The sequence below is a fragment of the Pimephales promelas genome, chromosome 1, assembly GCF_988280905.1.
Source record: "Pimephales promelas chromosome 1, fPimPro1.hap1.1, whole genome shotgun sequence".
NCBI classification, from domain to species: domain Eukaryota; kingdom Metazoa; phylum Chordata; class Actinopteri; order Cypriniformes; family Leuciscidae; genus Pimephales; species Pimephales promelas.
The window spans coordinates 16,218,352-16,244,907 of NC_142769.1; the positions used below are offsets into that span (position 1 = coordinate 16,218,352).

At 40.5% G+C, this 26,556-nt stretch overlaps 2 protein-coding genes across 3 annotated transcripts in view; both read left to right on the forward strand.

The window, feature by feature from the left end:
* col25a1 (collagen type XXV alpha 1 chain) overlaps positions 1-12,905 on the forward strand; it is a 483,837-nt gene extending 470,932 nt beyond the window's left edge. Inside the window, exons 32-35 of the mRNA XM_089129575.1 lie at positions 5,651-5,737; positions 6,162-6,239; positions 8,464-8,502; positions 8,722-12,905. Coding sequence (XP_088985701.1) covers positions 5,651-5,737; positions 6,162-6,239; positions 8,464-8,502; positions 8,722-8,724 — 207 coding nt within the window. The 3' untranslated portion in view covers positions 8,725-12,905. The remainder of the gene's footprint in view (positions 1-5,650; positions 5,738-6,161; positions 6,240-8,463; positions 8,503-8,721) is intronic.
* Positions 12,906-13,165: 260 nt separating this feature from the next.
* etnppl (ethanolamine-phosphate phospho-lyase) overlaps positions 13,166-26,556 on the forward strand; it is a 49,483-nt gene continuing 36,092 nt past the window's right edge. Inside the window, exons 1-2 of one of the 2 annotated variants that reach the window (XM_039669328.2) lie at positions 13,166-13,299; positions 13,806-13,924. In XM_039669328.2, the coding sequence (XP_039525262.2) occupies positions 13,247-13,299; positions 13,806-13,924 (172 nt within the window). In that variant the 5' untranslated portion in view covers positions 13,166-13,246. The remainder of the gene's footprint in view (positions 13,300-13,805; positions 13,925-26,556) is intronic. The other variant, XM_039669329.2, reaches the window with a different exon arrangement.

Genomic DNA, 26,556 nt, shown 5'->3' on the forward strand with positions numbered 1-26,556 from the left:
ACACGCATCACACACATGACCAGCGTCGGTCAATAGTGAGCCTACGTGTGACGTAGCTCTACGCTATCACACTACGTTAACTGACTAGAGGCGCATAGAGAAGGAAGTGAATAGTTGAAATAAAGTCTTTTTTTTTTTTTTTGCGCACAAAGTATTCTCGTCGCTTGATAAAGTTAAGATTGAGCCACTGTAGTCACTTGGACTATTTTAATCATGTCTTTAATAACTTTTCGAGGCCGGCAAGTTTCAATTCCTCAAGAAGCCTATGGACTAGTATGCAGGAGTGATCCATCTCTCAGATTTTATCAAAAATATCTTAATTTGTGTTCCGAAGATGAACGAAGGTCTAACGGGGTTGGAACAACATGAGGGTGAGTGAATACTGACAGAATTTTCATTTTTGGGTGAACTAACCCTTTAACTCCTTGTCAATGAAGACAGTGCTTCTGATTGCATTGGCCTCCATCAAGAGGGTAGGGGACCTGCACACATTCTCGGTTGACGAAGCGTGCCTGGAACTCGGGCTGGGTTACTGCCTCTAGTAGAGGCAGACCCAGCCTTGGTACTGCTCTGTCCAGTATGTGCTCTTCGCATCTATGTAGACAGAACGGGACCTCAGGACCTCAGACCAGCTCTAATGGTGGGAAGCTGAAGGGAAAGGCTCTCTCCAAGCAAAGGTTGTCCCATTTATTATTTTTTTTTATATGGCACTTTTTACAATACAGATTGTATCAAAGCAGCTTCACAGTGATAACATGAAAATAATACAACACAGATCAATAATATTGTTGAAAATGCCCCCAACTAAGCAAGCCAACAGCCAAGACAACAGTGGCAAGAAACCAAAACTCCATCAGGTGATTGAATGGAGAAAAAAACCTTGGGAGAACCTAAGTCGGGGGCCAGTTCTCCTCTGGCCAATGAAGGAACAGTGTTTACAAAACAAATTGGATCGAAACATTAAGATAATTTGTCCATTTCCATCTGTTTGTAAGTCGAAGTAATCACGCCGGTTTGGAGACGAGATGTTGAGGATCAGTGCCAATGGCTGTCGTGTCGATGAGGCTGGCACTTAAGGATGAGTCGTTATGGGTCCAGGCGCAGGTCCACCATAGAGGGTCCCTCGGGATAAACAGAGAAACTAATATTAGCGTAGACGGCATCCTTCTTTTGATGTACCAAGTACATTAGGATTTACGGGATGTGTTCCCGGTTCCGGCTGATCTAAACTATGCAGCCTAATTTTGAATTTAGGAAATCTATAGTGTATGCTAGGCCAAAGAGATGTGTTTTTAGTCTAGATTTGAACTGACAGATTGTGTCTGCTTCCCGGACAATGTTAGGAAGATTGTTCCAGAGTTTTGGTGCTAAATAGGAAAAGAATCTACCACCAGCAGTCGATTTTGATATTCTTGGTATTATCAACTGGCCGGAGTTTTGAGATCGCAATAGATGTGAAGGACTATAATGCGTTAAGAGCTCTCTCAAGTACTGCGGAGCTAAACCATTTAGTGCTTTATTAGTAATCAGCAATATAGATTGCTGATAGAACCGGGCAAATATGGTCATTCTTCCTTGTTCTGATAAGAACTCGAGCTGCTGCGTTTTGGACTAGGGCAACCACCCAGTAGAGCATTACAATAATCTAGCCTTGATGTCTTGAACGCATGAACTAATTGTTCCGCATTTGTCAATGAGAGCATATGGCCTAATTTAGATATATTTTTTAGATGGAAAAATGCGGTTCTACAGATACTAGACACATGACTTTCAGATGAGAGAATGATATCAAAGAGCACACCCAGGTTCCTAACCGATGACGAAGACTTAACAGAGCAGCCATCAAGTGTTAGACAGTATTCTAGGCTGTTATGTGTGTAAGTTTTTTGTCCAATAATTAGAATCTCTGTTTTTTCAGAATTTAGTTGTAGGAAATTACTAGTCATCTAATTTTTTATATCTGCTATGCATTCCATTAATTTTGTGAATTGGTAAGTTTCGTTAGGTTTTAAAGAAATATACAGCTGAGTATCATCAGCATAACAGTGAAAGCTAATTCCATGTATCCTAATGATATCTCCTAATGGTAGCATGTACAGAGTGAATAGCAGGGGTCCTAGTACTGAGCCTTGTGGTACGCCATACTGAACTTGCGATCGATAAGACATCTCTTCATTTACTGCTACAAACTCATAACGGTCAGATAAGTATGATTTAAACCATGCTAAATGCAGTTCCACAAATGCCATCAAAGTTTTCTAGTCTATTTAAAAGAATGTTGTGGCCAATTGTGTCAAAAGCAACACTAAGATCAAGTAACACTAATAGAAAGATACAACCGCGATCGGACGATAAGAGCAGATCATTTGTGACTCCAATGAGAGCTGTCTTGGTACAATGATGTGGTCTAAATCCTGATTGAAAATCCTCGCAGATATCATTTCTTTCAAGAAAGGAACACAGTTGTGAGGATACTGCTTTTTCCAGTATCTTTGACAGAAAAGGTCGATTTGAGATTGGCCTGTAATTAACTAATTCTGTAGGATCAAGTTGCGTTTTTTTAACAAGCGGTTTTATCATAGTTAGCTTAAAAGTTTTTGGTACGTATCCTAGCAACAAAGAGGAATTAATGATATTAAGAAGAGGATCTATGACATCTGGAAGCATCTATTTCAGTAGTTTAGTCGGTATAGGGTCTAGCATACAAGTTCTTGATTTAGATGAATTAACGAGTTTGCAAAATTCTTCCTCTCCTTTAGCATCAAATGAACCAAATCTTTCCTCAGGGAGACAGCAATGCACCCCCTAATGCGATACTGTAGTAGACAGTTGCATAGTTATAATTTTGTCCCTGATATTATCAATCTTATAAGTTTAGAAATTCATAAAGTCATTCCTGCTGTGTTGCTTGAACACTTCTGGGCTTGAAGCTTTCTTTTTCGTTAGTTTAGCCATTGTTTCAAATAGATACCTAGGATTATGTTTATTTTCTTCTAATAGGTTTGAAAAATAAGTAGACCTAGCAGTTTTTAAGGCCTCTCTGTATGCAATCGAGCTCTCCTTCCATGAAATACGGAATACCTCTAGTTTAGTTTTCTTCCACATACGCTCCATTTTTCTGGCTGCTCTCTTAAGGGCCAGAGTGTGCTCGGTGTACCACGGCGTTGGAAAAGAGAGAGTTAAAAGTTTCTGTCACGATATCGAGTTCTTCTAAGCTATCCGGGATGCTGAAATGATGAAACTGATTAGGAAGATTATTGATAAAGCAATCTTTAGTAGCAGAAGTTATAGGTCTAACATATTTATAACATGGAGTCGGCTTTGCTGCTTTGGCTAAGTGAAGTTTACATGAGACTGGATAGTGATCTGAGATAGTGGTCATCACTCTGCTGCAGAATTTCAATGGCATCAACATCTATTTCATGTGATAATATTAGAGTATGATATTAGAGTCTAAAGTATGATTACGACAATGAGTGGGCTGATTCACCAGTTAGTCCATGAACACAACCACCAGTATCCTAAATCCGGTTCCTTGCTCGGTTATTAAGAATTGCTTTGCATCAATTTGCCCTCATATGCTTTCTATTCTAAATGTATCATTAAGTTCTGAAATCATTCCTCCAGAATTAAAAATAGCTGCCATTACACCAGTCCCTAAGAAGTCTGGTTGTGATGTTTCTGATCTGTTTCTGAATGATTCATATTTACATGCTTCCATTTGGGCGGATCATCAATAAATATGACCTTGGGTATCACTGTTATGCGGACGATACACAGATTTACATCACTACAAACCTGGACGCTCAATTCTCATTAATAACTTTGCATAGCTGTCTAGCAGAGATCAGCACATGGATGCAGAACAACTTCCTGAAGCTAAATGGCTCTAAAATGGAACTGATGCTGATTGGTACAGAACTCGGACTAACAACAAAAGGGAACGTTTCGGTTGCGGATGTAACCCTCGTTCCCTGGGTAGGGAACGGAGACGTTCCATCTTCCTGCCACTTTCTGCTGTGCCGCAGGGATCGCCTGACCTCAGTCTTGGCTCCTCAGCGATGAAACTATATTGCTGCCAGCTACCTCCTTTTATACTCACAGGTGAGGGGAGTTACGCTATGCAAAATCCACAGACCCATGGCATTTATTTGCCATTGGCTCGTTTTTGTTGAGCGAAGCTTATAGGCTTTCTAAGCGAAATCCCCATTCGTTGTCATCCGACGGAATGTCTCCGTTCCCTGCTCAGGGAACGAGGGTTACATCTGTAACCGAGATGTTTTCCACCAAAGCTGAACCACATAATAACAATCCCTTTTAGGTCTCATAGTTAAAATTAGGTGTAAATTGTTGAATAGATTTACTATGCATAAAACTCTTAGTTTAATAAAATTTAATGAAGTCTAATCTAAAATCTAAAAGTCTTATCAGTTTGCAAAGAAATCTGTGATCTCCAAAGTTGCCAGACATGACTGAATGTATTGCTGTGCAATTAAATTTGAAATGATGATATTATTTGTCTATTCTTAGTGGTATAGTTATAGTTTCATACAGAGACACTTAAAGACATGGCCATTGTATAACTGTATTGTCTTCATGAGTCGTTTGTGCTTGGACCCTGATAATTGCCGCTTGTGGCTATATTTCCAGTTTGTAATTTTCCAATAAAACTGCATCCCTTTCTAATAAATATGTGCGCACACAGCATGACCATTTCATTGCATTTTTTTTTGGTATTTAATCCAAATTTACCATAGATTCATTTTTCATCATTTAAAATGACAAATGAATGTAATCAAATGGGTTGAGCTGTTTGTGTATAATGTTTAATTCATGCATAATGGTTAATTTAGTGATATAGCCAAGAAGCAATGAATTTTGGAAGTAACTTACATGTCAGTGTGTCTCACGAGATGATACGGTTTCTTTTTCTGTGTGATTGGTTGGGCAGTGGGCTGTTTTGGGGTATTTCCCTGCTTCTCTTTCTCTTCCCTTGTGCCCTGTAAGACCTGTCAATCCGGTTCCCTTCAACTGTAATTGACCTACTCTCATCCCACTTCCTTCTGTCTGGTATCCCCATCTAACTTTTCCTTTCCCTCAAAGCCTTCCTCAGCTTCCCTTCCTAGTAACACTTATCAGTAAAAATATAATGGATGTTTGAATATGTAGTACTGTACATTTCATTCAGTTATGCATTGAATTTTTATAATGTGACAGTTTAGGAAATAAGACTGATTATTGTCAGATTATATTAGGTTTCAGTTGTTAAAGGTGCACAGAGTTTGTTTTTTCTTCATTAAATACCCCTAAAGAAATGAATAGTACCTTTTAAAAATGGTACCCCCCCCCCCATAGATAGATATATAGATAGATAGAGAGATAGATATAGAGATCAAGAGATAGCGATAGATAGAATAAATAAAATAATTAATTAATTAAATGAATGAATATAGCATATTTACAATGACGTCAACTACCATATCAACGTAAACAAAAAAAGTAAAGTTCGGCTTTAAATACATAGTTTAATAAACACACACACACACACACACACACAAAATACTGGTCTCAAAACACTGTGCGCATTTTAAAATACTTTACAAACTCCATCAGACATTTTCTTGAGCTGACCAAACTATTGTGTCCACAGGGGGAGAAGGGAAAGAAGGGCAAAAAGGGGCCTAAGGGGGAGAAAGGAGAACAGGGTGCCCCTGGATTAGATGCACCCTGCCCACTGGTATGTCCCATCCGAGAGTTTGAAAACTGCCCCTGAAGTAAGACGGAGGACCCTAAAGGGAAGAGTTGTCCCGTGGTCAAAGTGGCAACCCACCTCATCCTTGATATCTGAAATAGCTACTGTATGTTGTTTTGCTAAAACAAATACTTTGAAAAATCTTTTTAAAACTGTTCCCAGGGGATTAGGAGAAGGAATTCCTAATCTTTCAAACCACGCAAATTACTTTCTACTACAAAAGCCTGGGCAAATTGGTTTTGTTTAGGGTAAAACATTGTTCATATCAAGGAAATGTGGTTAACATGATTACCAAGAAACCACTGGACCACTCCTCTCTGCCCTGTTCCGTGCCCTGTCAAAGGGTGGCTGGAAGGGTGCCTGCAGCCTCTATCCTAGTAACACTCCTAGTTCCGTTTCTATGACACAGGGTTTCCGGGGCTTTAAGGGTGAAAAGGGCGAGCCAGGTCAGCCTGGCCTGGATGGGCTGGATGCCCCGTGCCAATTGGTACAGTATCCTGTTTTCCTACCTATCCTTTGCATGCCTAACTCTGCACCCACACCACCGAGCACCTCTCATCCATGCTTTTGCTGAAGAAGCTTCAACTCTAACCTCCATGCATGGCTTATAAATAGTGGAGCACAGCTTACCTCATTGCCTTTTTACATTTAACACATGTACTGCATGCCTGCTTTCTACAGGTAAAGTCAAAGACATATTAAAAGACATGTATGTAAATGTACAATAGCATCAAATGCACTCATTTATTCCCTAATTAGTTTAATTCACTCTTTTGTATGTATGAAATATTTACTGAAAACTGCATTCACTCGCACCAATATCATAATTTTAGTGATTCTTATCACCTGCTAGAATAACTAAATCTTATTCTTGTTTTCCTAAGTAAAATTAATTGAATAAAAAAATAAAAATAAGTACCATACTCTTTCCACTTATTGAATAGTGTTTGCCCTCCTAAGATGAAATAACCAGTCTTAATTAACCTTATCCCCTAATAATCCATTCCCGAGGTTATTTAGTCAGTGTCAGCATGAGTCTCTCTCCTCCAGCCTTTAACCCTCTCCTGTTCCCTCTCATAAATCTGTTCCAATTGGGCACTTGATCCTGCTGAAGAAGAAAATCATGAGTCTTCAAACCATATCCTGAATCAGCATGTTTAATGGCTTCAGATAATTATACATTTGACTGTGTCATTTTCATGTCCGAATAAACATGTAATTATTCAAAAAGAAGGTAAACATTTAGACCATGTATATATGCAAGATAGCATTTAATACATTTTAATAAAATTATTTATGATAATTTGAATGAATACTTCAGTTTGACTTTTTCTCATGCCTATTTACAATGTTTGATCAAAGATTAAGTGTAGTGCCAATACCACATTTGAGTTTTGACTATTCATGACCAATTCAGAATTGCTTTATTTTTTAATCAGCTTGCTTCTCATTACAATGTCTGTTTTGTTTAAGCATAAATGAATATATGAAAGTGACTTGTTTGTTTGTTTATTTATTTATTGTATAAACATTGTGGTAACACTTTACGGTAAGGGTACATGAATTATCATGACTTCATGAATGAACAACACCTTAATTAAAACATTAACTAAGATGAGCACATCATCATGAATTATGATTTATTACGCATGATCATGATGTTTTCTTTGTTCACAGTTATGCCACCTTTCAATAGCACATTGTTCATCAGTGTTTCAAAGAACCTAGTCACCACTTTAGTTAAGGGGCCACACACATGATGAAGTCATTGATAGATAATGCTTAGTTAATGATGACTTCTGTGTTTGATTTACAGAATGTGTGTGCTATGAGCTGTGATTAGTCTATTATGGTGTCTGTCCAATAGTCATCATTAACTAAGCATTAATCTATTAATGACTTCATCATGTGTGTGGCCCCTTAATGTGTTGCAACTAAAGTGGTGACTAGGTCACTGACCTAGACAAAGAACAAAGAAAACATCATGATCATGCGTAATAAATCATAATTCATGGTGATGTGAATATCCAACGCATTCTCATCCCAAAGCGCCATATACAACGCTTTTGCAAAAGCGTAAATATCCAACGCACATGGCACCCTTTAACGTCTAATGAGACGCTTCGGTTATGGTTAAGTTTAGGTATGGTGTAGGGTAAGGGTTAGACCACTAGGGGGCGCCTTCTGCCCAAATATATCTGCGTCTCATTTTACGTTAAAGGGTGTCATGTGCGTTGGATATTTACGCTTTTGCAAAAGCGTCCTATATGGCGCTTTGGGATGAGAACGGGCTCGAATATCTTAGTTAATGTTTTAATTAAGGTGTTGTTCATTCATGAAGTCATGAATGAAAAACGTTGAACTTGTGTTAGTTCCTGATGATTCATGAGAAATAATGCATGAATGAATGCATAATTCATGAATTAATTCATACATGAATTCATGATAATTCATGTACCCTTACCGTAAAGTGTTACAAATATTGTGTTTGGATGCACCATTGACTGGCACAATCACCATCTCACGAAATACATGAGTTGACACAAATGTTATGGCTAGCCACTTTGGGGTTTCAGTTTAGTTAAACATATTACTTCAAAAGCCTGTTCAGATTTTAATATATTGATTTATTAAGGAAATGAATAGAAAAACAGGAACGATTAACATATAGACATATACTGACACTGCATATTTCGTTTTTTCCACCACAGGGTCCAGATGGACTTCCAATGCCAGGCTGTTGGCAGAAGGTAAGTTTAAGATCCTTAAAAATCCTAAAGATATTTTGTAAAGTGTGGTTAAATGTTAGGGATAAAGAGCTTTCAACAGCTCCGTTGACATAATAACAGCATGAAGTTTATTAATTCATAGAAGCCAGTGAGTAGTAACTCACATCCTTTGGCCTTTGAAACTGTCTTTACCTTTTTTCCATGTATTAAAACATTCACATCTTTGTGTTTTCTTTACAGTGATCAGTCTAATACAAAACGCATGGAGTTTGTAAATAAAGCTTCACATTTTTGTATTTATACATTTTTTTTAAATTCCTGAAATGATTAAGTAAAAAATATATACAGTATATATAAAGGAAAGTGGATGTATGTGTATACATAAAAAAGAAAAAAGCAAGTCATGAAGCTCACACCTAACTACTCCTGTCATTTCCGTGTGCTCATGGCAATGTTTGTTATATTCACATCAGCACTGTGGAATTTAGAGACTTGACCAGCAAGAAATTCTTATTCACAAGGGTGTGTTTGCCCGGCTTTGCATGGCCCAGAATGAGAATGGAAACCAAAAGAGACTAACAGGGTAAACTGAAAAGGAGGAGGAGAAAGCGACTAAGGGATCAGCTTTGGCTCTTAAACAAGATCTTGGTGTGTTTGCCATTTTATCTCCACACCATCCATACTACCAGCTGAAATGACTAAAGACTCTACCCATACACCCCAAACCAAGCATGATTCCAACTTGAAGTATGTATACATATCACTTTGTGGTATGGTTAAACTGTGTGGCTTCTGCAAATCACTAACTGCGTGTCTTTCTGCTCGAATCAAAAAGATGTGTTTCTCTAGAGGGGTTTCATTTTTCTTTTGTTTTCACCTTATAAAGGGTGTCACTCCTTGGCTGGTGGCTTGAGAAAATCAGAAAAGCAGGATTGATGGATTTCTTTATTGCAAAGAGCTCAGTGTGGCATCTGGCCCTCCTGCGCCGCAACGTTGCTCTGCCTTGTAGCGATAGTGACAACTTACACATTTGAATTATCAAAAGAGCAGGACAAAAGATGAATCTGAGTAAAAACTCTCATACAGGAAATGTTGTATGTGATGTATGGGAAGTTGCTACGTTCATCCCTCCACGAGCAAAGCCATCTTTGTTCTCTTTTCAGTGGGGTTCTTTTTGTAGCAGTGAGCTACACGGTCTGAGAAAAGCAGGATGGTGTCTCTTTAATTATGACCTTTTTCTCATTGTTTGATTTGTTCATTTTGTATGTTATAACAAAGACTATAAAGACCATAGTCTTTGTGCATGAAGTATTTTTTCATTCATTCCTTTGTTGGTAATGGTTATTTCTTGTCTATTCTTTGATTTGTAGATATAAGTGTATTATTTTGCAGCTATAAAGGCTCATAAATGCTATTCATGTATTGTTGGAGCTAAAAGTGTTACATTGTTTAAAACTTTCTTAAAGTGAAAGTTGGGACATACTGTGGTTTTGTGGCACTGATATTATGAGTAACCATGACAAAAACATTCTAAATCAATCAGTATTAGTCACCATAATAAAATACAGTGTTAATATACAGTACAAGGTGCAAACGTACAGCAATCATTCGAGAGCTTTATTCCTTAGTCAGCCATGATTATCATTTTATAGCCTATAATCAGCACCGCTACATTCCAGAGTTCATTTATTTTTACAGCTTTAAAACCATTTTGACTATTACTTTGAACTTTTTAATGAGGCTTCAGCCACAATCGATACATTAAAACATGTCGGATCACTGCTAGCATTATAATGGGTTTTCAATCTGGAGGTTGCAGTATTATGTTCTCTCTCAAACTCTGGTGGGCATTTAATATTATGATAATAACAATGCAGAAATGTTTTACTGAAATTAAAAAAATTACAGTAATAGTGTGGTAAAATTGAGATAAAAGGCTCAAATAAGAGGTTGAAATCAGATTAGACCCAGATTGATTAAGCTGTAATAAATCAATACTTGTTCATTTTTGTTAAATTTTTTATTGAATTTTGATGTTAAATGTAACAAAATGTACTCCTCTTTATGCAAAAACTGACACTTCAACATTTCTGACACTTTGACAAATCAACATTTCAGCAAAAACAATCTAAACCTTGTCAAAAGTAGTCTTTGAGAATGTCTAAGTATAAATCCAAATCCACAACTTAATACAAAAAAAGGTTTTATGTCTAAAAACCACTAGAAACTTTATGCCCTTTTCTTTTTTACTCCCACCAGATAAAATTCTATTTTTAACGCATTGTCTCTATTTTAAACTGGGATACTGCTTTATTTGGAAAATAATAGAAAAATATATTAGAAAAAAATAGTTCATACATTTTTTTATAAATATAGCATAGTATCATAAAATCCCCTTAAAATTAAAAATAATAACTTACAAATAAATTGTAAATAACAAATATTATTGAACAAAAATATATTACATTTGGTTTCCTGAAAAAATTTACATTTCAAGTCTTCGGTCATTTATGACCACGAAGGAGCGTTAAATATATCACTGAACATCCGCTCTAATGACACAATTTTAATGAAATATTGAGTGAAAAAAGTCTGAAATTATTTTTTCTCCTGTTCTTTCTCTCCATCTGTTGTTGCATTATGTTTAGATTAATATATGTATAGTGGGATATAAATGTACAGTTAAATATTTTTCCTTTGATTAAAGTGCAATTTATATTTCTTTTTATGCACTGATGTAATGTACACCATGCATTCAGATGTCATTTACTTAATAACAATAAGAATATATGGTAACACTTTATTTAAAGGGGTGTGCATAGACTGACATGACACTGTCATGAATGTCAAGTTGTCATAACAAAGACATTTTTTTTTGTCTTTGTTAATGTCAAGTTGTCATAACAAAGACATTTTTGTCTTTGTTAATGTCATGTTGTCATAACGAAGACATTTTAAACAATGTCAACTTTGCATTAAAAGTGTCATAATTTACCGAATGACGCTTAATGACAACAGTCATAAACATTCATAAAGACTCCTTCATGTTCATGACAGGTGTTATGTCATGTTTATGACAGTGTCATGTCAGTCTTATGCACACCCCTTCAAATAAAGTGTTACCCAAGACGGAAAAAAGTAATGCTAAGCTAGATTTTTTTTTTCAAATATTTGTTTCAGACTGATAATGCTGTGCATGCTTACCAGTCACCTTTTCTGTTACTGTGCATGCATACCAGTCACATTTTCATAAACATTTAATTAAACATTTGTGTTCATTTATTGTTACTATTATAATGTCACAAAATCTTTCTTTATGAGTTTTTTGTTTGTAGAAGGCATGGGAGCCATATGTGTCTTTTAAACTAATGTTTGTTAATTCATTCAACTTTCAATGGAACAATTCTGAAAACATTTCCTTGTTTTGTTTTCGCCTTTCTTTTTTTTACCACCAAGATAGGTTTATTACAGAAAATTCCATTATTTAACTAATCTTTGCAAGTTGTGACAATTTATGATTTTCTAATATATGTGTGTACAATGTTTAAATAGCTTTTTGATTTACCATGTACTCTGATTGCTTTTTAACTACTTTAACTAGCAAAACATCTACAAAGTTAGATATTGTGCCCCCCCCCCCACACACACACACACACACACACTCACACTTACACACTTATATATGTTGTAATGTTGTGAATTTGTTTTACAATTTAGAATAACTGTTCTCTATTTGAATATTTTCTTATTAAAATGGTATCTATTCCTGTGATGGCAAAGCTGAATTTTCAGCATCATTACTCATCTTCAATGTCACATGATCCTTCAGAAATCATTATAATATGGTGATTTGCTGCTCAAGAAACATTTCTTATTATTATCAATGTTGAAAACAGTTGTGTAATTTTTTTTTCAGGATTCTTTGATTTTCGAAAGAACAGCATTTATCAGAAATAAAGCTTTTGTAACAGTATCTTTACTGTCACATTTGATCAATTCTCTACATCCTTACTTAATAAAAGTAGGCTAATGCTTTCTTTCATTTCTAAGCAAAAAACAATTCTTATTGACCCCAAACTTTTGAAAGATTGTGTATAATGTTACAAAACAGAAAACAGTTATTTAAATTGTTAATATATTTCACAATATTACTGTTTCTGCTGTATTTTGGATCAAATAAATGCAGCATTGGTGAGCAGAAGTTAATTATTTTAAAAACCTTAAAAAAAACTTTCTCACATTTCTCAATTCTTATTTGCTATGTTTGCTATTAATTGTTGTTGTTGTTGTTGTAGGCTACAATTTTTAGTGTTGGCTATTTGCAACAAGATTGTGTTGTGCGTGTCCATGGCTCAAGGGCACTTCATTTCCAACTCATGTTATGTGATATTCTGTTGGAGTCAAATAAAATATCTTTTCTCCAAGTGTTTGGCCACTTTATCTACATTTAGATTGGAGCGAACGGTTCACGTTTGCAGTTAGTGATTGAACTGATACGTGATGGGTCTGTAGATCAACACCGCACCCCCCCCCCCCCCCCACCCCCTTCCCCTCTCTCTCTCTCTCTCTCTCTCTCTCTCTCTCTCTCTCTCTCTCTCTCTCTCTCTCTCTCTCTCTCTCACACACACACACACACACACACACACACACACACACACACACACACACACACTCACGTGGGCTACATCAATTGAGTTGACAGTGTTGTACTCATTCTACCTCCAGCAGCAGTCACACGAGTTTGTGAGCTCCTACAAGCACAGAAATGGCAACTTTCGATAAACAGAAGACTATCGATCTCAGACGGAAACATGTAGGGTAAGAAAGGAGACATTACTGCATAACGCACGAACTAATGTCTATCAGAGGTATTGACACCAATGACCTGTTTTGTGACGATTTTGACATGTTTGCGTACCTAAATTATTAGCCCATGACCCTAAAAGAAAAGCGTACGTGGCACAGGGATGTCGTTTTCTTCACGAAGAAATAAAACAACAGCAATATCAGAAGACATATGAGATGAGTTTGAGATAGACTATGCAGTGCATGGAAAGTAAGGAAACTTGGTTTCATAACTGCACGTTTAAGGCTGGATCAAGTCTATACCGGTGTCATTATAAAAAGAGGATTTGATATGTTGTACTGTAGGCTATATGTAATCTGAAATCATTATTTCACAGAATTCGTATTTCACAGAAAAAGACTAAAAGCACGCTAATAATTCAAAATGCTTTTTGGCTTAAACTCTTAAAATTTCTTGATTAATGCGCAAGTCGATCTTTTCAGAAAGTCTTATATTTCTGTCTTTCCCCTCCATATAGTCCATCATGCAAAGTGTTCTTCAGTCATGACCCTATCAAGATTGTGCGAGCAAGGGGCCAGTACATGTACAACGAAAAAGATGAGAAATACCTGGATTGCATAAACAACGTAGCACATGGTATGTAATTGTAAAAGGAAATTGCTGTTGTAGTTAATATGATTTTGTATAGAAGATTTGTGGAAAATATCCTCACATAAACAAAACTGTAGCCTAAATATAAAATCTGATCTGAAAGTCTCTCTGTAGAATAGAAATGATGCACTGGGGATTTAATCAAACACTTGTGAACTGTGGACCTGAAGTAAATAAACTTTTAAAAATGTAAATGTTTAAAAGATCCCTAAACAGAGCAACAGTCAAAATTTCTCAAAACCTTATTGTAGGCTACCTACACCTACAGGCAAATTCCTATGCAAGATATTGACTGACAGTTAACCCCTTAAGCCCTGCGGCCAAAAGTACACTGTAAAAAAATGTATTTAAAAAAATAAAATAAAAATGTATTTTTTACGGTAAAAAAACAGCAGCTGTGGTTACCAGAACTTTACCGGTAAAAATATGGTAGGAACGTTAATGTTTTTACAGACTTAACTTAAAATTTACAGTAATAAACCGTATTTAATTTTCTGATAAAATGTTGATTTACCAAGCTTTTGAAAAATTGACATCTGTTTTGTACCATTGTAAAACACTTACAACCAACAATCATCTCAGCAGTGATGAAAGTTTCATGAGCAATCAAAGCTCATCACAAGTAATCTGTCATTAGAAGGTAAATACTTTTAAAGAAGCTGCCCAGTGTCATTCACACAAACATTATACAAGTAAGTAAGCAAGCTTTATTTATACAACACCTATCACAGATAAAATCACAAAGTGCTTTACATGTAGCAAGTTAACAATTTAACAATTAAGAAACATTATACAAGACATAAAACATAACAGCTCAGTCAACTGAAAGCTTGTCTGAATAGAAGTGTCTTCAGCTGTTTTTTAAAAGAATCAAGAGTCTGCCACACGCACATTTTCTGGTGATTACATGAAGGAATCAAAAGTTAGAGCAATTTGAACCAATGCACACTGTTTGTTCAGTTCTTGATTCCCCCCTAATGGGCATTTTCATTCTTGGTTCCTCCATGGAGAATTTGTTGTCATAAACGCAATAGATTATGTTCATTTTGAGCTCATTTTAATTGTAATAATATGCTGTAAAAAAAAATGACATGCCATTTTCAACGATCTGTGAATGTTTCATGAGCTGTATGATGTTTTTGACACATTGCAGTACTTAGTACAAAAAGTATAGATTATGAAAAAAATGTATTATATTTATCAGAAAATAACTCAGCACTACTTAGGAGATTATCAAATTGGCTACATTCATTGTAAATTTCAGACTCTAAGCTTTCAAATGATTCAAATACATTCCGTTTTAGAAGGATTACTCAGCACTCCTTAGGAGTTGTTATTAGTGAGAAGCTGAGATTCTAAGCTTTAAAATGATACCTATTTTGTGTTATTACATTCCAACCTGGTCTCATTGTTAATACGTAGGTATTTAACGTTTTTGCAAAACGTACTTTTAGTATGTTTGAATAGATGCTGAAACGTATAATATAGACGTATTTGCAACATTTAAACGTAACATTATTACGTTTTTACAGCTACAAAACGTTAACTATTTACATATATTCTATATTATAAAGATATCTGTATAATTTCCCTTTTTACCATTTTATAGATAAATGTAAGATCCCGTAACCCTAATCCCAAACCTAAACATATTCATTTTATACATAATATAAAAAAGGATAAAACGTAATGGACAGATGTGTTGGGAAATGGCAGTTTTATTAACAATATGGCATTAAAATATATTTTGAGCCACCAATCCTACTCCTACCCCTAAACCTACCCATAACAATTCCTTAAAACTACGTAACAAACTACAATTATGAAGAAAAACATAACTAACAGACAAGTATAATTACAGTGATTTATTTATTGAGAAAATGTCAAAACCGATACCAAAAGCCATTCACATGATGAAGTGTTGCAGTCGCAATCCTCTCTGGCAGTATTGTAATAGTTTTGTATGAAGTACAGAGCAGAAATTAAATTACTAATCAATGAAAATGTTAATCCAGCTTCGGTTCGCGCTTCTCCATTTCAAATTAACTAAACCGTCACCGAGTCCTTCATGTCGCAATCTGTGACGAAGCAGGGAAGAGCCAATGAACGTTTGATATCACTGCCGTAAAACATGATGTATCGCTTCTCAAGGGTGCAATTTTTGAATTTGAATTCATCAGCGCGGGATTTGACATGTACGGTTGCTGCTGAGAATGGAGGCGAAGATCACTATAGGATAAAAGGCTGAATCATGAGTTGTTTCTTGCAAACAACGTAGGCTATGGATTCTAAAGATTTGGATTACATCAAACTAATAAAATTGATGACTTTTGTGAATTTTTGTTGTGTTTTATAGGAGAAAACGCTTTATGTGTCTCAAGGTAAATAAACTATATTACAAAATGGTTAAACGAGTAACGTTAAAGAATGTATTTTTAAGGTTTTATAGTCTATTGTTTAAAGCTACGCTGTGTAACTTTTTTAATTTATTCTTAGCTAAAAACACTTAGTTCTTTCAAAAATATATGTGCTCATTAATGTATATTTACTTCGTTCAAGTAATAAAGTATTCTCGTGAGTGTATAATATTCCATTACATACGGGTAAGGGGTTCTAATGTCGGTCGCCATGTTGCCCCTCCATCTTGAAAGTACATTAGCCAAAGAGGGAAATACCTGTTAATTCAAGCTTCGGCTTTTGCGTTGCACCGTGTCGAATGTGAAGAGGGGGGTTGCTTGAGACTGATACCGTATTTTCTGCACTATAAGGCACATATAAAAGCTTTTAATTTTCTCAAAAAACGACAGTTCGCCTTATAATGCGGAGCGCCTTATATATGAATTAATTAGTTAACAATGCTCCGCGTTATTAAATTCGCCCGCGAACTCGCGCTCGTGTCCAGCTTATGCCCGCTTTGTCACACGGCCAGTTCAACCTTATCCTCCCTCAGCCTATGTGTGTCTCCCGCTCACGAGCGCTCACTCTACAGACACACGAACAGACACACTGTCCCCGGCGTTGCTCAAATGTTCATAAAGCGCTCTCCGTTCACAGTACCGGCTTGTCTCATTCAAAACAGCCAGCTGTTGCTGTCAGCGAGCCGCCGCACATACTCATATGAGTCAGGCTGCGAATGTAAGTTACGTGCCCACCCCAGCACGCTCACGCTTACTAAATAAACGCCTCACCTCCGGCGCCGCGCACTCGCTACATTCCCTTTAGCATATTAAGTGGATGCATAACGCAAACCCAAACGCAAACAGTATCTTATGCGTATCAGTATCTTATAATCCGGTGTGCCCTATAAATAAAACATTTTCTAAAATAGTTCATTCATTGAAGGTGCGCCTTATAATCCATTCGGGACAGTCAAGGGTTTGACTGCCTTTCCAGTGCACTTTCAAGGGTAGCCTATAAGGTTGGAAAAACACGGATTAGCTGTTTCTAAGCGAGACTTTCACCTTCACTTTCACATCTGTCCTGTAATCTTATTCATTTAAGACGTATTATTGTATGATCCAAATATATTTTTCACAATGACATCTTACTATGACTAGCCTTCACTTCAGTATGAAAATGATATGGCCTACAATGTAAACTTTGCCTTGTGCTAGTGATGTACAACATACAGAATAACGATAGCACTGATAAAAGTTACTTTACTAAAGCCTAGTTCACACTACATGATTTTAAAACGTCGGGCTGAACTGTGCGGTTCACACTACATGACTTGCTCTCAGTGAAATTAGGAGTGTTCAAGTTGTTTAACTGTTCACACCACACAACACAACGTGATTGATCCACAACAGGAGGTAACTCACTACACGAGTTGACAATGCACTACATCTCTATGTAGTGCGTTGTCAACTCGTGTAGTGAGTTACCTACACGACAACCACGATCGGATGATAAGAGCAAATCATTTTTGACTCTAATGAGAGCTGTTTCAGTACTATGGTACGGCCTAAATCATGAAAATAATCAAATAAATAACGAGTTGACAACAACTCTGTCACCCAATGATTCTATCTTGTCTACAAACCACAATTTGTCATGAAAAACCAGCAATAAAACGAACCAGAAATGACGCGAAACAGCACGTGCGCCAATACCCAGCGAAGAAGAGAACACAACACGTGAATATGGACGTCAGACAGAAACACTGTTGCTGCACACTGTTTGCGCGACGATCTGCTCTTAGAAAAAAATGCAAAAAAAAATATAAAAACTAAGATTTACCTGGTGTCCTCAACCCATGCGTTGCTATGATTGGCTGTACTCATGACATCACTGAGATTGAGTCGCGCGACGGCTCTGGATATCTAGCAGGCTAGATATTTTTCTGGGCTCGGGCAAAGCGTCTGCGAGACGTCTGCGCGAGTTTTCGCTGCATTGTTGGCTCTTTCATACTAACAGATTGGCAAGCGTTCCCCCGCGATTTGCACGCGATAACACCCTGACCTGTCGGCGAGCTCAACGATTTGCAAATCGGGCATACATCGGGCTTAAAATCCTGTAGTGTGAACTTGGCATAACTTGCATTCGTCTGGGAACCTGATAACTGATGTTAGCAATGAAATGGTAAAAAAATAACGAAAACATAAAGCTATTATTCATTTTACATAGATGTCATAACCTATATGTTACCTGACAAATTAAATTACTGCAAATTATAATAGTTTTCTAAAATAACCTCATCACTTGTAACACTCATAGACGTGGAGACGAGGTCGATCTGGAAGCCATGTTAATCTTGGACTACATTGGCCACCGTAGGAGTTAAAACGAAATCGGAATTGAGAGGAACAGAAACGTCTTGGTTACGTATGTAACCCTCGTTCCATGAGTAGGGAACGGAGAAGTTACGTCGGATGACGGAGAATGGGGGTTTCGCCTAGAAAGCCAATCCTCTTCGAGTATTAAAAAACGAGCCAATGGCAAAGAAATGCCATGGGTCTGCGGAATTTGCATAGCGCATCTCTGCCTCACCCTGTGAGTATAAAAGGAGGAAGCGGACGCAACCGCAGTATGTCTTCGCTGAGGAGCCGAGACTGAACTCAGGCGTCTACCCAGCGGTACAGCAGAAGTGGCAGGGAGACGTAACGTCTCCGTTCCCTACTCAGGGAACGAGGGTTACATACGTAACCGAGACGTTCCCTTTCGTAGTCACTCTGAGTTACATCGGATGATGGAGAATGGGGGTCCCCCGTGAAATCACGCCACCTTCACAGCTGTCTTCCAGTGCCCTGTGAAAGTCTGATCCCCTGTCGTGAAACTAGCACGGACGAGGAGTCCTACTTAACACAGGAATACCAAGGTACACTGGGGAGCATATCCCAGAGGAAATATGTCGCAGTACGCCTACCCGTAGGTAGGACTTAGGAATACACATACAGTCCGGGGGGCTTCATATGGAGAACACTGGAGTCACCAACCCGTAGGGTGGCTAAAATCTTTACTCCAGGGGCGCAAGCAAAGGTGGCTTGGCGAGGGAAGACACATGCTCAGAGAGGCTTACAGTGGAAATACACAGTGGAAAAACACACACCGACACCCAGGCAACAGACACAGGCGTCAGCATCAACAGTGCTGGAGGAACTCAGGGCTTCAATAGAAGGCTCAGCTGAGAAAAAGTCGCACTTATCCAGTCATGGTGTAAAGACACAAGGCGGTCCGATCAGGGGGGAATTTGCATATCGTAATTAATAATTGATAATTAATAATTATTCATACAGATTTAGATCAGACCGGTCTTACATGTTAATAAATCTCCCATTTAGGGCGGCTTTCTTAAATTTTACCTGTATGCATACATGTGTGTCTCTGCAATTAACCACAAATTAATTGTAATCAATTACACAGACCACGTTTTACAAGACAAGTAAAATTAATTAACTCAATTAATTTATAGAGTCGTGAAAACAAATTCTGTGGCCACAAGAATTTGCTTTCCTGCTCTATAAACAATTACCCTTTTAGGTATGTTTAGCTGTAAAGCTTTAGCTTTTTAACCGACACTTCAGGGACTTGTATCATGAGCAAGACAATGATTCGGTCAGAAATGAGCATAATTGTATTTAATAAAGCAACTACTTAAGCATTTACTACGTTACAATGGTACATGTATTTACAAACATTAAAACACAAACTAAGATGCGGGGCGTTTAGACAATGGATACGCGCAAGTGAGTTGGAGAGGGAGAGAGTATATATATATATATATATATATATATATATATATATATTATATATATATATATATATATATATATATAGAGAGAGAGAGAGAGAGAGAGCATGGAGAGAGGAGAGACAGGTTTAACATTCACCAAGACAGTCAGTTAACCTTTCTGAACAACACGAAAACACTTTCTTAATGCTTCTTAGAAGCTCTAAAAGAAGGTATACTTGCAGAGCATATTTGGTCAGTGTGAGTCGCGGGCTCGTTGCTCGGCCCGTTCGGGCCGTGTGTCGACTGGAGGTGCTGTCCTGCGTGCGCGCGTCACGTGGAGTGGAGCCCCAGCGTTTTTGCACGGCCCGTCCCGGCGCGTGCATGGTTGGTCGCTTGCGCGTGGCTCCTTTGTTCCGTGGGGAGTCACGTGGCGTTCGTTGGCATTCAGCGCGAGTGTTTGAAAGGCTTAAAGTCTTTGAGGTGACGTTACCCGAGGAGATAGTTCGGCAAAGTCCACTTCCTTTCCTGGGAGACGAACTTGGTAGTCCACTTGAGGAAAAGACGAAACTTTTAGACGAACAAAAGAAAAGATCCATGGCCGGATCAGATCTCCGTGAGGAGATCACGAGCGTTACATGTTTCTCTGAGAAGGTCAGAATGTAAGAGGGTCAGAATGTAAGAGGGGCGGGCAGAGCCGCGCTCCTTCCTTTATCACCTTAGAGAAATCCATCCCCTTCCTGTTGGCTGGAACCAATCAGGTGAATAGATTTTGCACGCGGGAACTCGGTTTTATTGGAACTCGGGAACGCGGGTTTATTGTCCTTTGTTCTAGAGCGCGCGCTCCTCGTGAAAGGGGGTGTGTTCAATGAGGGTTTTATAGTAAAACAATTTGATCTTCATGGGCAGTAAAACATATTAAAAATACGCTTTACTTTACATCTCTATGCATATTCGGGTGTTTCATTCAATAAGCATTCTGGAGACATCAAGGAACATTATGTTACATCAAAGGAATATACACTTATGTTTACGATGCATGAAGAAGGTATTTCTAATTTCTATTTATGCCGCGACCAAACAAAGATATTTCACTGTGACATGGAAGAAAACACACATACATAAAACCCTTGAATACCTTTGTTAAAAGTCTTTAAAACAACAGAAATGTATTTCTCTTTGTTCAGAGATATTCGTTCGGCCACACTTTCCATTGGTGTCATAAAAGTCTTGTAACTCGATGCCACTGGGGTAAGTGAGTGAATGTGTGCGTGTGTGTACGTTTCGGGGGAGGGTTGAGTCGCCTGGCAAATTCCTTAAAATAGAGTGGAATTGTGAGCAAGCGAAGACACCTGAGCGGGTCCAATACTGGCCGGGTGAGCGAGTACAAGAGAGGACACAGGCTCCACTCGGAGATTATGGAATCTAGCGAATGTGTTGGGTGTCGCCCAGCCTGCAGCTCTGCAGATGTCTGCTAGCGAGGCGCCATGCGCTAGAGCCCAAGAGGAAGCCACACTCCGGGTGGAGTGAGCTGTCACACCAAGGGGGCACGGACGACCTTGCTGCTGGTAAGCCAAAGCAATGGTGTCCACTATCCAGTGAGACAACCTTTGCTTTGAGAGAGCCCTTCCCTTCTGGCTCCCACCATAACAGACAAAGAGCTGGTCTGAGGTCCTGAAACACTGCGTTCTGTCTACGTAAGCACGGAGGGCGCGTACTGGACAGAGCAGTGCCAAGGCTGGGTCTGCCTCCTCCAGGGGCAGCGCTTGCAGGTTCACCACCTGGTCCCAGAAGGGAGTGGTGGAAAGCTTGAGCACATATCCAGGCCGGGGTCTCAGGATCACATGAGAGTAGGCCGGCCCGAATTCCAGACACGCTTCGTCAACGGACAATGCGTGCAGGTCCCCTACCCTCTTGATGGAGGCCAGTGCAACCAGGAGCGCTGTCTTAAGTGACAGGAACTTAATCTCGACTGATTGCAGAGGCTCAAAGGGAGGCCTCTGCAGGGGGCTTAAAACTACTGAGAGGTCCCAAGAGGGTACGAGAGGAGGGCGAGGAGGATTCAATCTCCTCGCTCCTCTCAGGAACCTGATGATCACAACTGCTTCGTGATATGCGGCAATGGCAGCCACATACACCTTCAGGGTGGAGGGAGACAGCCTTCGCTCCAGCTCTTCTTGCAGGAAGGAAAGCACGACACTGATTGAGCTGATCGAGCGAGAAGAACACCAGTTGACAAAGAGGTTCCACTTCAACACATAGACGTGCCTCGTGGACGACGCTCTAGCGGAAGTGATAGTAGCCGCCACAGCAGGTGGCAGGGTACTCAAACCTGCCTCAACCCATCCAGGAGCCACACATGTAGCCTCCAGAGATCAGGGCGAGGGTGCCACATGGTGCCCCGTCCCTGAGAAAGGAGGTCCTTCCTCAGAGGAATTGGCCAAGGAGGTGTTGTCGCGAGGAGTAACAGTTCGGAGAACCAGGTCTTGGTGGGCCAGTATGGGGTGACCAAAATGACCTATGCTCCTCGTCCTCCTTGATCTTGCACAGAGTATGTGCGAGAAGGCTCACTGGGGGAAACGCAATTTGCGTAGGCCCCGCGGTCAGCTGTGCGCCAGTGTGTCTGTGCCGAGCGTGCCCTCGGTCAGAGAGTAATACAGGGCACAATGGGATGAGTCGTGGGAGGCAAACAGATCTACCTGTGCGTCCCCGAACTGGTCCCATATCAGCTGGACCGACTGGGGATGGAGTCACCATTCACCAGAAACTGGACGGAGCCGAGACAGCTCGTCGGCTGCACAGTTCCGCTCTCCTGGAATGTGGATAGCACGAAGAGACCTCAGGTTCTTCTGACTCCATAAGAGGAGGTGGCGTGTGAGTTGCGACATACGGCGAGAGCGTAGACCCCCTGGTGGTTGATGTACGCTACTGTCGTGGTATTGTCTGAACAGACTAGTACGTGTTGACCCCAGAGCAACACATGGAAGCGGTGCAGGGCAAGACGTACTGCCAGCAACTCGAGGCAATTGACATGCATGAGGCGCTGGGGTCCTGTCCAGGAGCAGAGGCATCTGCATGCCCATTGCACATGGCCACCCAACCCGTGGCAGAGGCATCTGTGGAGACAACAATATGCCTGGAAACTCGCTCTAGGGGACACTGGCGCGTAGAAGCTGAGGTTCCTCCATGGGGTAAAAGTCTGATGGCAGGTCGGAGTCACTGGAACTCTGAGCGTACCGTGATGCCATGCCCACCTCGGGACTCGATCACGAAGTCACAGCTGAAGCGGTCTCATATGAAGCAATCCGAGTGGCGTTTCCGCGGCTGCGGCTGCGGATGCCATATGCCCCAGGAGCCTCTGAAAAAGTTTCAGTGGGACCGCATTCTTACCCTCGAACTGTCAAAGACAAGTCAGCAGTGAGTGTGCGCACTCGCTCGTAAGCTGCGCGGACATGGCGACCGAGTCTATCTCCATACCGAGAAAAGAGATCCTCTGCACGGGGCAAAGTTTGCTCTTCTCCCAGTTGACCCGAAGGCCCAGACGGGCTAGGTGCCGGAGCACAAGGTCTCTGTGTTCGCAGACCTGATCTCAAGAGTGCGCTAGGATTAGCCCGTCGTCAAGATAATTCAGGGCGCGAACCCCTTTTTCGCGAATGGGAACAAGGACCGCCTCGACAATCTTCATAAAGACACGAGGAGACAGAGCCAGCCCGAATGGGAGAACCGCGTACTGATATGCCTGCCCCTCGAAAACAAACCGAAGAAAAAGTCTGTGTCGAGGTGAGATGGAGACATGAAAGTAAGCGTCCTTCAGGTCTATCGCTGCAAACCAATCCTGGGGCCGAACACATTCGAAAATGCGTTTGGCCGTGAGCCTCTTGAACGGCAGCTGGTGAAGGGTGCGGTTCAAAACGCACCGGTCCAGAATCGGTCGTAACCCACCGGTTTTCTTGGGGACAATGAAGTAGGGGCTGTAAAACCCTGACCTCATCTTGGCTGGAGGGACAGCCTCGATTGCACCCTTCGCCAGCAGGGTGGCAACCTCCGCTCTCATTATTGGGGCATTGCCACCGACCATCGTATAGCGGACTCCCCTGAAGCGGGGAGGAGACCGTGTGAATTGAATCGCATAGCCGAGCTCGGGCGACACAATAAGACAGACTGGGGAGCTCTAACCAAGCCCCCAAAACTGGTCCAGTGGAATCATCCGAGCCACAGGCGTCCCCCCGGAGGGGCAGCGGAGTGGAGAGATCGGCACAGGCGAGGGTGGCATAGCGACCCTGCACGCGTGCGTCAAGCTCCACGCCCTGACAGAGGAGACCAGGGAAGGACCAGCGTTCCACGGGGGTCTGCTCTGCCAGGGGTCTGCCGATAGAGGGGGATGAGAGTGGTGTGGTCCGGAGATGGCACTGCCATCCGCACCCTCAGAAACAGAAGAGGACGAGAGTGGCGAGGCACAGGGGCGTTGCACACTGCCGTCCTGCTCTGTGTGCTCAGGGATGGAATGCAGCTCTTTGGAGAAAAGATTCTCCTCCAGCCCTCCACCCGGGGAAGGAGTGGGCCTGCAACCACTCCCTGAAAGAACTGCAAGCCATATCTGAGCTGCTCGTAACGGGAGCGCCGCATAGCCTGGCGTACAGCGGGGCTGCAGGGCTGATACCGGGCAGGGGCGCCTCCCTGTGACCACCTCCACGGCACGGCCCGGTGCTGCGGGGGCCGGGCGGGAGGGGGCGGAAGTCGCAGGAGGGCGCATTTGGTGGCAAGCAGACTGAGCATCTAAGCCGGCGGCTGGTTGGCAGCAGAAGCCGCAGGGTCAGACAAAAAGCCACAGTCCACTTCTGGGCGGACGAGAACTGCTGGGCAGAGTTCACGACCGCGCCGCCGAAGAGGCCAGCCTGGGATATGGGGAAGTTGAGGAAACTGGTTCACTCAGCCTCACGCACATCAACCAGGTTAAGCCAAAAATGTCTGACCATGCATGTGGACCTCACCTGACTCAGGGAGTATGCGGTCACCTTCGTCGCTCGTAGAGAAAGGTCGGTGATGGCAGGCAGCTCAAGGATGAGCCCTGAATCAACCCTATCCTTGTGCATGTCATTGAACACCCATAAGGATGACAATAACATACAGTGAGGTGGCAGTCTGCCCCACAGCTCTGTAGGTCCCCGCCACCGGAGTAGACAAGAACCTACAGGCATTGGAGGGGTGCTTAGGGTTGCCACGCCAGGTGGAGGCGCTGTGGGGACACATAAGTGTTTCCACAGAACACTCCACAGGGGTAACCCCAGCGTAACCTAGACTGCGGCCTCTACGAGGGCAGAGAAGGCGGAAGAGGCCGCTGAGTGATCGTGAAAAGTCAAAGGAGACTTCCACGATCTCACGGCCTCTTCATGCACATCCGGGAAGAAAGGATTTGGGTTCGCCACGCCCAAAAACCAATCATCAGCCTTAAGTGCTCGGGACATGGCAGAATTTTCCACACAAACCCGATACTCGTGGCAGCCCGGGAAAGCTCGGAGTAAACCTGGACCAATCAGCTGGGGGCAAAGTGACATATCTGGTGCTATGAGGCTACACTCCCCCTGTATCTCTTGCTTCAAATAAAAGCAGTTCACAACTTTTAAGTTGCCTTGCCTGAAATGTATCGAACAAGCCTAGAGTTAAGTGACACCACTTAGTGTGTTAATAAATTCTTTATTAACATGTATTTCTACTGTAATTCATGATTAATTCAGATAGTTATAAAGCATTTAGTAGTGGCCAGTTAACTATTTGGTGAGCTCATGTAAATTGAGGACTTTTTTGCCTTGTAAAGCTTTATATGAATTCAATTATTTTTATGAATCAAGAATTAAGCATTTATAACAATATTTATAAACTGCATATTAATGTCTATTAATACTTTATAAATGATTAATTTACTGTTTATTAATGCTTAGCTAATGATTAATAGCGTGCAGTTATTATAAGGTGTGACTAATACGGGATTCCACATAGATTTATATTCTGTCTTATAAACTTGCATGTTCAAGTTTATATATAACAAGTCAGCTTTGGGGTACAAAGTGCAAAAAAATAGTACAGTAAACTGTAAGTACTGTATGATGTAAGTTCACTTAAAGAGAACTTACAAGCATACTTGCAACTACTAGGAAACAACTCAAAGAACTAACATCAAAATATGATTTTCATCAATTTGTAAAGGGACCCACTCGTCTGACAAAAACATCACAGACAGCAATAGATTTAGCTTTCTCAAATAAGCCGGAAAGAGTCTTAAAAACATACAATTTGGTGTGTGGCTTATCAGATCATAACATGATATTAATGTCAAGAAAACTTTAAAAAAAATCATCTCAATGAATATAAAAATGTACAAAAGGTAACCAAGTTAATCATTCCCCGCAAGGATCTGATTAAAGTTGAGAATGAGATAGCACATACTAAT